The sequence below is a fragment of the Mustela nigripes genome, chromosome 12 (genome assembly GCF_022355385.1).
Source record: "Mustela nigripes isolate SB6536 chromosome 12, MUSNIG.SB6536, whole genome shotgun sequence".
Classification (NCBI taxonomy): domain Eukaryota; kingdom Metazoa; phylum Chordata; class Mammalia; order Carnivora; family Mustelidae; genus Mustela; species Mustela nigripes.
Genome location: NC_081568.1, coordinates 57,652,437 through 57,668,967, shown reverse-complemented (window position 1 = coordinate 57,668,967; position 16,531 = coordinate 57,652,437). Strand labels below are relative to the sequence as shown.

General features: G+C 48.1%; 1 protein-coding gene across 3 annotated transcripts in view; it reads right to left on the bottom strand.

The window, feature by feature from the left end:
• The window catches only part of WWC1 (WW and C2 domain containing 1), a 151,604-nt gene that overhangs the window by 5,964 nt on the left and 129,109 nt on the right, over window positions 1-16,531 (bottom strand). For all 3 annotated transcript variants that reach the window (XM_059417319.1, XM_059417320.1, XM_059417321.1), the window contains 4 exons: window positions 14,983-15,074; window positions 8,947-9,073; window positions 7,548-7,712; window positions 2,007-2,099 (listed from right to left, as the gene is read on the bottom strand). In XM_059417319.1, coding sequence (XP_059273302.1) covers window positions 2,007-2,099; window positions 7,548-7,712; window positions 8,947-9,073; window positions 14,983-15,074 — 477 coding nt within the window. The remainder of the gene's footprint in view (window positions 1-2,006; window positions 2,100-7,547; window positions 7,713-8,946; window positions 9,074-14,982; window positions 15,075-16,531) is intronic.

Below are 16,531 nucleotides of genomic sequence, written 5' to 3'. Positions count from 1 at the left end.
TGACCTCTGGGTCCTGTGAGCAGCCCCAAGCCTGAAGCTAGTAAGAAAACACAAGGCGAGGGAGTCTGCCAGCTGAGGGAGGCTGGGAATGAAACCTTCCCTACTCACACTTACACAGGACGATGCAGTCAGTCAGCACCTAGATGTGAGGCTGCTGAGACCCTGAGCGGAGGCTCCAGCTAACCTAGGCCTGAACTCCTGACCTGTGGAAACTATGAGATACTGAATTTGTAGTATTTTAAGGTGCTAAGTTTGCTGTGACTTGTTATGCAGCAACAGAGAACAAACACAAGGGCTGATACAAGGATTTGGGACATGGTACAGAAGACACTACTGTGAGAGCTGCCCTCAGTCAAGGCAGCCAGCACACTTGTGGGACCATGAAGCAACTCAGCGCGGAAGTTCTGTAATGCCCTTCCAGGGAGAGCCCTGTCTAGTCTGTACTTGTAAGTGAGCATGGTCAGGAAATCCAGCTGAGGGATCTCTGCGACTCAAGTTCTCAGAGGAACAAGTGAAGGTGCTTTGTTCTGACTGACATCCACTCCTGGAAACTTGCCCGGACAGGCCGAAGCAGAGACTAAGCTCAGGCATGGAGTGGAAGAAGAACTTAGCGCCCAAGCACCCAGGCCCAGCCTCCGGACTCTCCTGTGTCTCAGATCACAGGGCCTGAAGGAAATGCAGGCTCAGATCCATCTGTCAAGGGCTCCCTCTATCAAGTCTTCCCCTTGGCTAAGAGGAAGAAGAAGGGAAGAAGGGTGAACTGTGAGGGCCTGTCTTGACAGGGAGTTGTAGGCAATGGAGGGGGAGCAAGCAGGTGCTTCCAGAGGCATTTCTCCTGGAGCGGATCATGAAACACTTGTTCTAGAATCTTCCAAGGGGCTTATTATAATGCAGTTTCCAGGACCCCACCCCTACTGCCTGAATGAGACTGTCTGGGAGTGTGGCCTGAGAAATGCGCATTGTTAGTAACCTCCCCAGAAGACTCCCCGTGCTCTTGAGACTGCAGCACCAGCTACAGCAGATGGGGGTGGAAAAGGGGAACCCAGGCTGGCAGTGGGCCAGCCCCTACCACTGGAGGCCAGGTCCATATTTCTGGGCAGCCAGCCATGTGCACCCTCTTCTGGGTGGCTTCCTTTCTCCTGCACTCTCTAGTTCCAGAGACTGGGGGGCACAGTGGTGACAGACAAAGGACCTACTCCTGGTTGGCAGGAGTCTGCTGTTGGCAGCCAGTCTGTGGGAGGTCTGTGGGAGGAGCCCTTCCCTGACTGGGGCCGCTGGCACTTTCTCCCTGCGCCTTCTTTTTGTTTTGCTCTCTCTACTTTCTGACATTCCAACTCCTGTTTCTTCGAGTTCTGCAAACTCCCCAGAACTGCCGGGAAGTCTGTCTATACTGACAGCCCAGAGTGGGAAGGGCCCGTGTGCATCTCTGCAGCTCTGACTTGCAACCAAGTGTGCATATCAGGAGTCAGTCCTTTGCCTAACACGGTCCCAGCCTGATCTCTGAGCCAAGACTCCATCAGGCAAGGGGAGATTTCTCTACAAAGGCAGCTTGTGGCCTCTTCCCAGTGCTTTTCCAGCTGGACTGAGAAGCCCGTTTGCACCTCCCCTGGGGGGAGCTTCTGGCTTGGAGGTGTCCAGCTTCTCTGCCAGCAGGGTGGGCTGTCAGAACATTTGCTCAGTCAGCTGCATGACGCGCTGGGCAGAGTCATGCAAGAGGCAGCTTCCACCAGCCTGGGACACCCTGAGTTGGTTAGTTCTTTATGACTTTGATTTCTACTCTGGAAGACAAGGATAAGTATGCACACTCTGGACCTAACCTATTCAGCATCACAATGATGTGACATTTGCCCTCTGACACCTCCCTAGTGCCTACACACGCCCTGGGTTCATAAACACTGCCACACTTGCAAAGGCAACCTTCTTCACACAGGGGCTGAGAAGAAACGGTCAGACACAGGGGCATGTGCTTGGGGAGATGACCAACAGCTCCGAGGGGACTGTCTTACCCGCTTCATCCGGACACTGCGCCGCTCCAGGGAGTTTCGAACAAAAGGTGGCTTCTTGGACAGCGTGGAGCTGTCGCTGTCACTTCGGTTCAGCTGCAGGAGATAAGTCCTGGGAAGTTAATTAGAACTCGAGTACGTCTGGAAGGCACACTGTGGCCAGAAGGGTGGTGGGGTTGCCACGCAGTTGGCAGTGCTGTGGGGCTGTCACCACATAGACTGACTTCAGGATCTCATGGCCCCTGGACCTAGCACAGCAAGGCTGTTTGCATGGACTCTTCCCTGTCACCCACAGAGCCACTGGCAAGACACACGTGGCTGAAATGTCTAAGTCAAAATGGGCGGGCACAGACTCTGTGAACTCTCCCCTGCTCATGTCCTCTCCCCAGAGGACCAACACTTACTCTCCGTGGCCGGAGATCACGCTTTTGTACCAAGAGTGCCCCTGACTGAGGAAGACAGGAGAGGGAGGCTGCAGCGACTGCACGTCCCAGGATACACAGCCCAGGGGTTTCTTTCCCGAATCACATTTGCAGGGCAGGGCGGTGCAATGGCCACGGCCTGAGGCAACAGAGCCCTCCAGAGAAGTTCTTTGTGCCATTACTTTTGTGGTTACTGATAATTATTAGTAATAATGTTATTTTTCTGTATTATTAATAACTATGTATAATTTATATATTTATGTATAAATAATTTATAATTAATTAGTAATATTAATAAATGTTATCAATCTGCAATGTTAATGGGCACAGGAACCCCAGGGATGTAACTGACAAAAGCTCCTGCAGGAGGCAGAATCTGGATCAGAATCAGGAAGAGAATAATAGAAATAATCATATGGATTGTGCCACGTGCTTTATGGACAGTACATCTAATCTTCACACAGTCCTAATGGAGAACATTAAGGCCCAGGGAGACTTAAGAATTTTTTTTTTTTTTTTTACAAACCGCAAGGCTGGTGAGCATCAGAACAAGAGTTCCAAGTCTGGTCAGTCTGACTCGAGGCCAGGTCCTCTCCTAGCCCCCAGGATGCACGGAGGGCCCAGAGTTGAAACTACATACAGATGGAGGTGTGGACCATCTTGACTGGGATGGGTGTGTACAATGGCTCGATACTCATACCAGGAGGCGGCTTTATCCCACACTGCTCCCATCCCAAGGCGACCCTCGCAGACTGTGCCATACCACCTAGCCATACCCATCAAAACCATTGATCCTGAGGTGGTAGCTGCTCACGGGTCAATGGTGATATTAGAGAAGAGTGACGAAAGCCACATTAGATCCTAAACTTATCTCTTCCTCGTGTAAAGATGTTTTGCTGCATTCACTCTCAGCCATGGTAGAGAATATTGTTGCTCTGTAATATTTCTATGTAATAACTAGGGAAACCAGCAATGAAGATGTGAAATATCTGACAGTCCGAGGCAGTTAGTTCAGGAAGGCGAGTCTTGGAAGAACTGTGTTCATCAGGTCAGGGTGAGCCGAGCATGTGACAGTACCGCGGAGAACTCTCCAAGTGTCAAATACACAGGGGCTGTGGAGAGCTGGAGGGAGTATAATTAAATACACTGTCCCTACACTCATGGACTTCAAGTTCAGCGGCGTGCCCGATCCAGGGAAACTAACCAAATGACACCGGCTGTGCTGAAGATCAAAGAAGGGAGAAGCCAGCAGAGGACACTTGGTATGCAAAAGTGTGACACCAGGCCAGCAGAATAGACAAGGCTTCAATAGACTGAGGGACAGCAAAGGAAGTCCTTCAGGCGGTGGCTCTGAGTAATAGGAAGACTGTGGGTTCTCCTAGCTTTGCACCTAATAAGCTGCATGACCCAGAGCAAAGTGTTCTGACTTTCTGAGTCTCGATTTCCGCATCTGTGAAATGGGGTAAACACAATTTACCTTTGCAGGCTTGTTTCTGAGATCAGAGGACACAGAAAACATGTGCTTTTTTTGTGGGAGAGGTTGCTGCTTAGCATCCCAGACCCCATCCCATGCATGGGGAAAGCCGCAGCTTAGGACTCAAGGTGGGAGACAAAGCCCACCCTACATGAAGGAGGCTGGCAGTGCCGGAGTGTGCCTTTCCTGGCCTCACTTGCAGCTACAGTAGGCACAGACATGGCTTTGCCCATTGGACGCAACTGTCCCAGGCTCTGAATCACAACTTGGTCAGCTGTACCCAATGCTCTGTGACTGGGCCTCTCAGACTGGACAAGCCCACCGGCTTCTGTTGCACGAGCATGCCATACCTGTACCTCAGGGAGGTAAGGAGAGGTGACAGCAGCAGGCAGAGTGGCTCTGGCCTCTGTAGGGCAGGAGCCTCTGGGGGAGAGATCAGTGTCAAATCCGGTGGCAGCAGTGGGACCAGCTAGGCCAAGTTCGGCAGCAGCTCTGGCTGTATCCTCACCTGACTGGCTGTGTGGGACATTTTGGCTGGGGTCTGGCCTGCCCTCTTCCCTTCTGATTTCTGAGGCTGGTTCTGCAGTTTTCCCACTCGTCCAGTGAATATGTGAGCTACTTGGTTTCTTTTCCAAAAGACTGTTTCCTGCAATAGCGTTCACAGTCTGTTTCTGTTGCTCCCATGAAGAACCTGACTGGCATAAGGAACTAGAGTGCCCTAAGTCCCAGACTGGGAAACATGGAGCTGTCTGTGTCCCAGAGGGGAGGCTGGGGCCCAGACCCCAATCCCAATATTTCCTGTTGAGAATTTGGTAATACTCATTTTGTGGGTCCAAAATGGAGGGTTACATTGTTACCAGACTGTATGCCAACAGAGTTTTAGGGGAAATGATAGGAAGAAATTTAGGCTATTGTACCACTGGCTTCTTCCTGCAGCCTTCAGTAAGATTTTACAAGATGAGATAACCTTGGGAGGAAGTGGGACGGTCAGAAAGCGAAAGAGGAAAAATACAGGTATGCCTGCTTTCTGAAAGTTTGCGGGACGTCACTTTGCCTTTACAAAAGACCCACGTTAGGACCTGTTTTTGCTAGCTGAAAGGAATGTGAAGAGGATTTTCACTTTTATGAAAAAGAGAAAGAACAAGGCTCAGTGTTGGATTTGCAGTGAGCCCTTAGGGAGGCAGCAGCACCCTGAGGATGATGGCGCACCCCCCACTCTCCTTCCCCAAAACTACACTGAGCATCTCAGCAGCCAGCTCCCATTGCTCTCAACTGTGTCTGAGAGCATCTGTGTATTATCTTGATTTATGCTGTGCTATCTTTCAGTGAGATGTATCAGAAAGGTATCAGAAAAGCCTCTTTGAGGTTACTTTTTAGGTCTGGGGATGTTAAAAAATTTTCCATAAAAATTATGGTAACTGCTTCTTCACCTTTTGTCACTTTGGCTTTGCTGTGAGAAAGGCCCCTTTTGCCTGTTGCATGGAACACACGCCGCCTAGGGATTTCTTAATTTGCAGCCTTGCAGGGTTGGAAACTGGTCCGGATAATGAAACAGGGGAAGGGGCCTCTGTGGTGCTAGGTGTGTTACAGTTGCTTATTAAACAGCTTCAGAGATCCTGGTTATTTGAAGATGCCAATCCTGGGAAAGGGCCACTTAACATGAATCCATATAAACAGGGGACCAGGGATGCCTGGATGGCTCAGTCAGTTACATGTCTGATCCTGGAATCTGGGGATTGAGTCCTACATTGGGCTCCTTGCTCAGCAGGGAGCCTGCTTCTTACTCTGCCTGCCCTGCCTGGCGCTCCCCCTGCTTGTGTGCTCTCTTTGACAAATAAATAAATAAAATCTTAAACAAACAAAACAAAACAGGGGACCAGAATCTTATAGTAAATATTGGGGGTGAAAAACTTCGTGTCTAGTTGGAAAGGGGAAATACTTTAACAAACTTATATCTTCTACATTCCATTTGACAAAATTACAATTGCATTCTTTAATTCTGATGAAAAAGAATGAATCAAACATGAATTTCTTTCGGTGTGATTTTTCTGACAAGTGGTGTTCTTTACTTTATGTCTGAATTCCACTGCACAGTCATAAAGCCAGTAATTTTGCCCAAACCAGAGGATTTCATCCATTCATCCTAAGGGCTTTTCTAAATCCTTCAAATTATTCACATTTGCAACAGGAGTTGGATTTTTCTCTTCTTCAGCTGTGAGTGGCTTAACTGCTGGATTCTCCACATGTGATTCACAAATCCCCTGAGGTCAACATTCCCTTCAGGGACTTCAGGAAACTCTGTACCTTTCCCGGGATATAGCCACCGTGACATGTTTACAAGCTCAATTAGCTAAAGGCGGGACACAGAAGGAAGGGATTTACGTTATTTTTGGGAGGAACTAAGGGAATGTTTTTGTGGGAATAACTGGTGTACCTTGTAAACTGGTGACACGATCATATTATAAAAAAATTAGCTTCTCTACTCAATCTTAGAATTTTGGCAGTGGATACTGAATCCCCTCAATATCCCCTGTTCCTCCTAAATTACAATGGACGGCTAAGTGTCAGGTTGACGACATAGGCTGGGTTGCATGGACTTCTCCTTCTCTGACGACTTACTGGAACATTAGACACAGAAGGTTCTGTCTTTGCTTCTAGTTACTGTTCGCTGGTTCTCCATGGTAGAGGGTAAGGAAGGATGTTGACCCAGGACTCAGGGGAAGTGTGCCTGTGTTATATCTGTGCCATCCCTGAGGAAGGCTGGGACCCTCTCAGACATGGGAAGGGCTCAAACCCTCCATTTCTAGTGGAATGAGAGAAGGAGGCAGGCCTGGGAAGGGGTAGCCTAATGAGATGGATACACAGGGAAAGGGACGGGGAGCACGAGCCTACTGCAGGACTTCTTAACTCCAGTGCAGCCTGTAAGAGAAGGCTGGCAACCAAAGCAGGTAAAGAGGGCCAGGCGGCCAGAGTGAACTTGCCAGGCCATCCCCTCCAACCATCTAAGGGCAGATGCCCCCACTGCTTAGCTCCAGCCCCCTGCTATTGTGAGAGAATGTGCAGCCCATGGGGACAGGCAGTTTTTCTTTTTCTTTTTTTTTTTTTCAAGAGAAACTCGAATTTTATGTAAAATCTCTTCATTTTTATTTTATTTTTAATCGCCTTCCCTGACTTTTCAATGTTAGCGACAGGTTCAATGAAATCCAACCAACCAACCTGCGGCTACGTAGTATGGACATGTTGCCTTTTTGCAACCTCAGACTGCATGCTAGGATCACCCTGCAAGTGGCGAAGGAATGCCCGTTTGGGGACAGGGAGGGGCCAGTCTGATCTCAGCAAGTGGTTGTGTAGAAGGGAAGGGCAGGCTGTGAAGAAGGAGGGGAGAGCTGGAGGGAATGATAAAGGAAACACTGGCCTTGCACAGCTTACCAAGCTTTTCCCATACTTGCTCTAATTCAATCCCTGGGAACAATCCTTTGAAGTCGCTGTATTAACTCTGCATGCAGTAAGGTGTTAACTTGCCCGAGGACAGCTGACAAAGTAAGATGCATCAGGATTTGCACCCAGAACTATGTGAGGCCCCAGCCTCTCATGACTCCTCGGGAAGCAGGTGTTCTAGGAGAAGAGCAGTACCGTGCATTTGCTTACCCGGCACACATACTGGCTTTGGGGTCCCGGGGAGAAGGTCTTAGAGCGGATGATGGTGCTCCCCCGCAGAAAGGGTCCTGGGGATGGTGCGCCCACCCGGCGGTCCTTGGGCCGCACCACTGTGGGAGAGGGGGCCGGGGTCTCTGTGTTGGTCTCTTTGTCCACCTGAAGAAGAAGTCAGATCTTTGAGGCTATTCGTATCCACAGTGTCTTGGCCACCGAGCTGAGGCTCTTGGCCCCCCCCAGCTGCTCCCCACTCCCATCATCTGGCCGTTGACCCACAGATACAGCTGGGGGTTTTGTGCCAGGACAGCACCCGAGTGCTGGGCGGGCCTCTATTCCTTCATGTGGCTTGGAGCATATTCAGTCCCCAAATAAGCTCACTTGAGCAGTATGTGGACGGATGTCCTCGACTTCATGCCCTCAAGACGTGTATGCCAACCACATTTTGACAAAGCCACACCCAAGGCCTCCAGTGCTGCCGCCAAGAACCGCAGATGCTTCCCTGGAATTACGCAGGCAACCCACAAATCTCAGTCTTTCAACCCGGGGAGCAGGTTTTCTACTGTCCCTTTACAGGGGGCACCAGCAACAGACAAGCAAACAAGAACACCTGAATGCAGAGCCCTGCTGGCCTACAGTGCCTTTGCGTAATTTTGAGAAAGGCACCCCTTCTGACTGCAGAGGCTGTAAAAAGACTACTCCGGGCATGGAGCAGCTGGAAGGCTGCCCGAGATTCTTCTCAGCCCCTCTCGGCCAGGCACCTTTGTGCAGTGCGCAATCCGCAGCTCCACCCAGGTGCCCTGCTCGCCCACAACAGGTTGCTCTACTTCCTGCTGGAGCAGAAGACAGAGAGCTCTCTGTGGAGATTGACTCTGGTTATTGTGATTAACCCTTGCACAGCAGGGAAGGAGGTGGTGAGGTGAACCTTACCGGACTCCTTTTTCCTACTGTACTTTGGGTAGATCCAAACAAAGAAACAAGAAACACATTCCTTTGAAACTTAAGAATGTGTCAGTGAGGCTGGTATTATCGTATCCATTTTAGAGATGAGGAAATGAAGGCTGGAAGGGACGAAGTCACCTGCCTAAGCCTGCACAGCGAGAGAGTAGCAGAGCCAGCACCTGAACCCAGACCCAGCTGGCCACAAAGCTTGAGGTCAGCCTGGAGATACGGGAGGAGCAGAGGGCAGGACAGAGGAGGGGAGAGCCAGCCTCTCCTCCTTTATGGTCACTGAGATGCCCTGCAGTACAGGCAGGGGTGCTGCTATACAACCTTCTACAGGTCACCCCATTCCGAGGGCCCCCAAGGCTGGAGGCGCCTTTTTGGAATGCCTGGACTCAGGCACCGAGGGCTGTTTCCCCAAGACAGACCTTCCGGCCTCTCTGGTCCTGCCTACCTTTAACGCTGGGCCCTCGTCCCTATCAGGTGAAGCTTTCTCAGCGAAAACATCCTCTCCCTCTTCCTCCTCTTCCTCCTCTTCCTCCTCGGCCACCGCTTCGTTCTCGCTGGTCTCCTCGTACCTCCTGTGATGACAAAGAGCTTTGGTTACCAGAGACCACTCTGATTTGCTCGCTTGCCTCTAAATGCACCTCGGGCAGGGCTTCCAAGCCTTTTCACAGCTGAGGACACATTTAAACAAACAAAAGTTAGTGAGGTCTAACTGTTGTACAACACAATGCATTTTCATTGTATAGTTTCATTTGGCCAGCGTATTCCCAGCCGATGTATTCCCCCGTGTAACTACTGCCACACTCGATACAGAACATTCCCCGACCCTACATGGTTTCTTGTACCCTCTCCTACATAACCTTTCCTACCCCCAGCCCACCACTGATCAGCTTTCTGTCCCTGCAGGTTGAGTTTTCTAGCATTTTGTAAACATGCAATTAGACAGTATGTGTTCTTTTGTCTCTGGCTTCATTCTCTCCATCTAAAGTCTCTAAGATTCAACTATGTTGGTGACTGTATCGGCAGTTCACCCCTTTTCATTGCCGAGTGGCATTCTCAATGACATGGATACATCACAATTCATTCAGCTATTCATCTGTCTGGTGAGGAACATTTGAAAGACTTCCATTTCTTGGCAATTATGAATAAAGCTTCTTTTCTTTAAGAAAAATTATTTATTTCAGAAAAAGAGAGAGAGAGTACACATAAGCATGAGGGGGAGGAGAGGCAGAGGGAGAGGCAGACACTCTGCTAAGCAGCGAGTCTGATGTGGGGCTTGATCCCAGGATCTGGGATCATGATCTGAGCTAAAGGTAGGCACTTTACTGACTGAGCCACCCCACCACCCCACTCCTCTTTTTATTTTCTTCAGATTTTTAAATTTATTTACTTGGGAAAGAGCTAGAGCACAGAGGCAGAGGGAGAAGCAGGCTCACCAGATATGGGGCTTGATCCCAGGACCCTGGTATCATGACCTGAGCCAAAGGCAGCCGCTTAAATAATGGAGCCACCCAGGGGCCCCTATTTTTTTCTATATGGATATCTGATGGTGTTCTGGCACCATGTGCCAGAGAGTTTATTTTTGGTGATACTTTTCATGATTATTCCCTTCGGACGTCAGGGCTGGGAGGAGTCGTGACAAATAGACTGCATTTGTTAATTACTAATTTATCTTTAGTCCCATCTTCTCAAAGACATACATAATCACCAGTCTTCTTCTTTTTTTTTTTTAAAGATTCTATTTATTTATTTGAGAGAGAGACAGTGAGAGAGAGCATGAGCGAGGAGAAGGTCAGAAAGAGTAGCAGACTCCCCATGGAGCTGGGAGCCCGACACGGGACTCGATCTGGAGACTCCAGGATCATGACCCGAGCCGAAGGCAGTCGTCCAGCCAACTGAGCCACCCAGGCGTCCCCATAATCACCAGTCTTCTGATCAGCAGGAGAAGGAACTGGGCTGAAGGAACTCCAGCCCAAAGCAGAGAATCTGACATCCAGTTAGCTGGCTCAGTGAGACTGTGGATAAGCACAAAATCTCCTTTGGGATTTTCCCGATGAGGAGAAAAGATCTTGGATCTCCAGCCTCATGACTAAAACCTCCCCTGCCCTTAGATGGGGACCAGTGCTAATGGACACCCCTTGCTCTCCCTCCCACAGCTTCTTGATCTACTCATAAAAGGGCCATTAAATATGGAAACACACGATGAGCACCTCCTTAAGAATCTGGCAGATGCCACATCACCCAGCATTTACGGAAGACTTAATAAGCACCAGGGGCCACGCTAAGGCCTTACAACAACACTGAAAGCAATTCCTGTCTCCATTTTACAGATTTAAAAGCCAGGATCAGTGAATTTCTAGGTCCCATCCAGTGTCACACACCACGAAGGGGGCAGCCAGGTTTTCCATCCAATCTGTCCAACCCCACTAAGTGCTTGACCACCAGGGAAGTCTTTTCTTTTTGACCGTGAACCTGATTTAAATATTTCCGGAAAGGAGAACCGAAAAATCTCAATTGTCATGAGAAACATGATTAAAGTCGACAACATCTTTTCACCCTTTAGAGTGGCCAAATATAGAGAAGGCATGGGAAACGGAGTATATGTCAGAGCAGCCAGTTTGCACAGTGCAGTGTAGCAGTATCCACTGTAATAAAACATGGACGTATTTTTGATGAAGAACTGAAGTTAGACTACATGTAGTATCAGAAAGGGTGTAGGGTTAAGGGTAGTCTTAATTACTGCTGGTGGGACCATCTTATTTGAGAACTATTGTGCAATGCCTATTAAAATGTAAAGCACACGTGCCCTGGTACCCCACAATACCATTTCTCAACCTCTGCCCTAGACACACACACACACACACACACAAGTTCCCAAGGAGGCAAACACAGGATTTTCACCCTAGTATTGTGTGTGATTACAGTCTCTTATATTTTCTAATACTCTTAGAACTTCGTTTTGCTTGTGGATCTTAAGAAAGTCCAGGCTTGTGATTGTGGGCACTAAATAAAGCTAAACAAATACAAGGAGGGAGTAACTATGGCATCCTGGCCCTTGGGTGCTGAGAGAACAGAGCGGAAATTAGAACAGAGGGCCAGTCTTTGGGGGACCCCCACATAGGACTCTGCAGCGGAGCGGACACAACGGAGTTAGTTAACATTCCAGGCCAAAAGAAGCCTCCAGTCTTGGGGGGAGGAGGCCTGCAGATGGACTGACTCCAGCACAGCAGCTCTGGGATTCCCAGTCCTCTTTGTAAGTCAGTGTCTAGGGAAGTTTGAATGGCAGGGGTGGGGAGAGAGGGGGCCGAGAAGGGAGAGAGAACAGAAGGCAGTTGCTAGGGGATGGCTTGAAAAGTCTCACCACAAGCTTGGAATTTGGCAGAAACCACTGATCTTGTGCCAGGGTTTTGGAAGACAGGTCCTGGGCCTATTTCCGGCATCAGACCTTTGCACAGCCCAGCCCAGCCCAGCCCAGCGGTGTGCCACAGAGAGAGAGAGAGAGAGGGAGGAAGGAGGAAAGGGGAGGGAGGAAGCGTTGGAAAGGGAGAGGAGAGACAGCGAAAGAAAGGGACATAGGGAGGGAGAGAGAGGGAAAGAGAGAAACTGAGACCGTTTCGAGTGAGCCCTAAAACAAACAAATGAACATACGAAAATTCAGGAACCTTGCCCTACCCTTTAATCACGTGGAGAAATAAGATGGTAAAAGAGAAGAGTAAAAGTGGGGTGAGGCGGTGAGACAAATCTAGCCCATGGCCAATTTTGGAGAGCCCAAGCTGTGAGTGGTTTTTATATTTTTAAGTGACTGAAAAAAAATCAAAAAGAGAATGATATTTCATGACATGTGCAAATGTATATGAAATTCAAATTTCGGCGTTCGCAAGTGAAGCTTCAATGGCAGAGACATGATGGTTGGTGCGTGTGCCACTGAGGACTCCTTTCATAGCACAACCACAGAGGTGAGTAGACACACCAGAATCCGCATGGCTCACGAAGCAGACATTTACTCTCTGGCCCTTTCCAGAAAACCTCTGCTGACCCCTGGAGTGAAAGGTATTAACGAAAGGCCCTTTCTGAGACCCAATGCATAACTGGGGGGAGGTAACAATAATACAGAAGAGCTCCTAAGTGTTTCCTATGGGACAAAGTCTGTGCTAAGAGCTTATCATGCATAATTCTATTCCGTCGGCTGAATATCCCAGAGTTGTGGCCACTCTTTAAATCTGTTATTTCCTGGAGGCAGAAACAGGTTTAGAGCCACGGTTGAAAGCTGCACATTTGGGTCACTCAGGGAGCTTTTAAAAATTCAGTGATGCTTGGCCTCACCCAGACCTAGGATCCCCCAGGAAGCTGACGGAGTCCCCAGCCCTCTGAGTTCAGAGCACGTGCACTGAAGCCTGCCGATATTTCCTCCCAGAGGGCAAATTCACAGGCTCTGGTCACTTCTGAGGTGGATTTGCCTTCTGCCTTCTGAGCTGGGAGTTAGCAGGCTCTCTTCTCATTTTCTGAGAGATCATTTCTACCATCGACCGAGTGTCCACCATGAGCTTTGGGCTTCATCTTCATTACAGCAGCTTCCCCTTCAGCCCTACACAGCAAGCCCCCCGTAGCCGGTGTGACAGCCCAGCCCGCTTTTCCAGATGAGGCTCAGACGAGGTCACAGTGACTCGCCTGACAACAGCTGCCCTGTGGAGGGCAGTGGCCTGGAGGAAGCCCACTATGGGCTCTGGAGAGTCGGTTATGCTCTGTTTCTAGATCTGGATGCTGGTTACATGGGTACTTTGGTTTCTGAAAATTCACGGAGCCGTACACTTAGGGGAACTTTTAGGTAAGTGTGTCATACCACAAGAAAAAGTTAAAAACGCTTTGTTAAAGGTGACCAAAGCATAATGAAGCTAAGGTTTGAATTTTGGTCTATACCATTGTTTGCTATGTGTCAGGAGACCTCTCTTTCGGGATCCAAGAGACTAAAGAGCCTCGAAGCACACAGACAGAAAGCTGTCTCCAGCTCTCCTCTGGATACCGAGAAGTCTCTCTGGCAACACATGTCTTTAATATTGCTGGAACACTGACTAATCTCCCTGTTTAGCAGTGAGAGAAGACCTCAGGCCCAGAGCCTTAGTGAGCAATATGTCTAGGCACGTTTTATTGATTACTGCTTGATTTTCATGACATTTAAACTTTCTATTATCTTCTGAGGCAGACTTGTCTCATGGCCTACCCAGGATCCACTTCCACTGTCTTCCTTGGTAAGACAACCCTGATATTCATTCCCAGCTTTACAGACCTCATTTCCCAGCCTCCCTTGCAGTTAGGTAGACCAGATGGCTATGCGTGCCCAATGAGAATCAAGCAGAAATTGCTGGGTGGGACTCTGAGGAATGCTCCGTGGTTAAAAAGCATACAAGCACATCTTTTATCTTTCTTCTTTTCTGATGCCTGTCTGATGGCTGGTGACTCAGCATCCATTTTGAGCTATAAAGCAGTCTCGGTGATGGCAGTCACCCAGTAAAAAGAGCAAAGTGGAAGGAGAGGAGGAGCCTGGGTTCCCAGCAACACCATGGAGCCGACAGATGAGCCTGGGACTGCTTCCTCCCATTTTTCTTTGTAAGCAACAAAGAAATAAAAGATCTTAATTTAAGCCCATTATTTCTACTCTCTGTTTCTAGCAGTCAAATGCAATTGCTTATTGAAACATCTTCAATTTATGGCAGATTATACCTACTTCTGATATATAGTAATATAAGTCTATTTTTTACCAAAATAAATATAAGTGAGTAAATGCAGACACAAATATGTAAACTAGCACGAGTGAGTTATAGATCACAAAATGACCAATTGGGAAGAAATTTTATCAGGCTATATACAATTTATCTTGGAATAACACAAGTTATGTGCATGGGTCCACATATATATGGATTTTTTTGATAAATACACTACAGTGCTATATACATATCTTCTCTTCCTTATGAATTTCTTAACATTTTTTTCCTAGGGGCACCAGGATGGTTCAGTTGGTTAAGTATCTACCTTTGGCTCAGGTCATGATCTCCCTTTGCCTACAGCTCCCCCTACTTGTGCTCAATGATTCTCTCTCTCTCTCTCTCAAATAAATAAAATTTTTAAAAAATTAAAAAAAAATTTTTTCTAGCTTACGCTATTGTAACAATACAGTATCATCCATATAACATACAAAGGATGCATTAATGCACTGTTGAGGTTACTGGAAAGACTTCTGGCCAACAGCAGACTGTTAGTGAAGTTTTGGGGGAATCAAAAGTTCTATGTGGCTTGGGGCCCCTAGCCCTTGCACTGTTCAAGGGTCAGTTGTACTGCCTTATTGCTTGTAGAGAACCTGTGAGGAGAGAGGTTCTCCATTTTTGCAAAGGGGAACACTTTTCTTGGTTGCCCTGGGGTTTGGGAATCTCATTACTGTATCCAGGTCCACACCAGATCAGTTCCGGAAGCCCAGGGGAATGCTCCTTACCAGCCGTCTTCCAGGGTCTGCGTGCTGCTCCTTCCCTCCTGCCTCTTCTCCAGCTCCACTGCTGTCTGTTCCAACAGAGCAGACACGGCATCCTGTGGAGACAAAGGTCCAGGCCTTCATGTGCGTGCCACTGGAGCCACCTCACGGGGCAAGAATCGGAGCTCAGAGTGTGACCCTCCCCTTGGATGGAGAATAAAACTGAAGAGCAGAGTGGGTGAGCATCCTGCCCCACAGTCACTTATAAACTGTAAGCACAGCGCTCAGTTCACCTAACTGGCAGTTCTCCTGAGAATAACCCCTGTCCGCTTGGACAGACTTTTGGAAGACAGTCAAGTTTAGTAGTTGAGTGAGGCAGAATTATAGGTCTCTGGCTATAAAGAGATTATAGTGTAGCCGGGAAGACCATCACATGAACTGTCAATAACAAAATAACGTGATATGTAAGAACAAAGGAGCAATGGCAAAGTCAGCTTGGTGCATTCAGGGAAGACTTCCTGGAGGAAGATCATCCATACTGAATGGTGTCTACAGTGAGGAAGTCTGTGTGACTTGAGGAAACTAACCTCTCTGAGACTCTGTTTCTTCTACAGTAGTTTCTAATAACTACCACAAAGGGCTGTTATGAAGATTAATTGAGAATATGTCCATAAGGCATATTGAAGAGTACCGAGCACATAATTAGCATTCAGTAAATGGCAGCTCATAGTAGAGCAAAAACTGCTCTTGTAGTTTTCTAAGCCCATAGTTAATCAGCAAATACCTTTGGTCGTGTGGGCCAGAGCCTGAAAACCCCCTGAAATTTTCTTTTGGGGAAGAGGGAACAGAAATCAGTTGAAGGCCTGGTATACGTCATGCACTGATAAACAGCTTCTGTGTAGCATCTTATTTAATCTTTACAACTATTCTGATAGGTAGAGCTTACAATTATTCCCTTGAGAAATGGGAACAAGGAAATGAATGTGTCTAAGGTTGACGTGACTCACCAAAGGACATGCTCTAGAAAGCAGAGGATATTTTCAAGACCTTTGCCAGCTCACAGACTCCTTTTTAGAGTGAGGGAGACCTAGCTTTGTTGCTTATTGGATGTATGTCCTTAGGTAACCTTTCTGAGCCTTGGTAATGGCACATAATAAACACAGAGGGAAGTGCAGAAAATGAGGAGGATGAAAAAGGAGGTGGGGGGGGTGGGGAGGAAAGAGATTTAATCCTTACCCTTATCCTTAACTGGATGACCTAGCCCATCCCCTCCACTGAAATTCTGGGCAATGACTATCCAGAGTAACCAAGTACAGACTGTTCTTTACATGTGCTTCTTCAAACCTTCCTAATAACCTTTTCAGACTCAGATTAGACATAAACAAACAAACAAACAAACAAACAAAACCCACAGAGGCTCAGGGAAGTGAAATGATTGACCTGTCACCCAACTAACAATCACCCAGTTCTCTGACTGTCCTTCCTGTGACTTTCTGTTGCCTCTTAGAGCAAGCCTCCACTACGGACCACGATGCAGGGAGTGGCTTCTCAAGAAGGGTTAAAGTTTTATTTT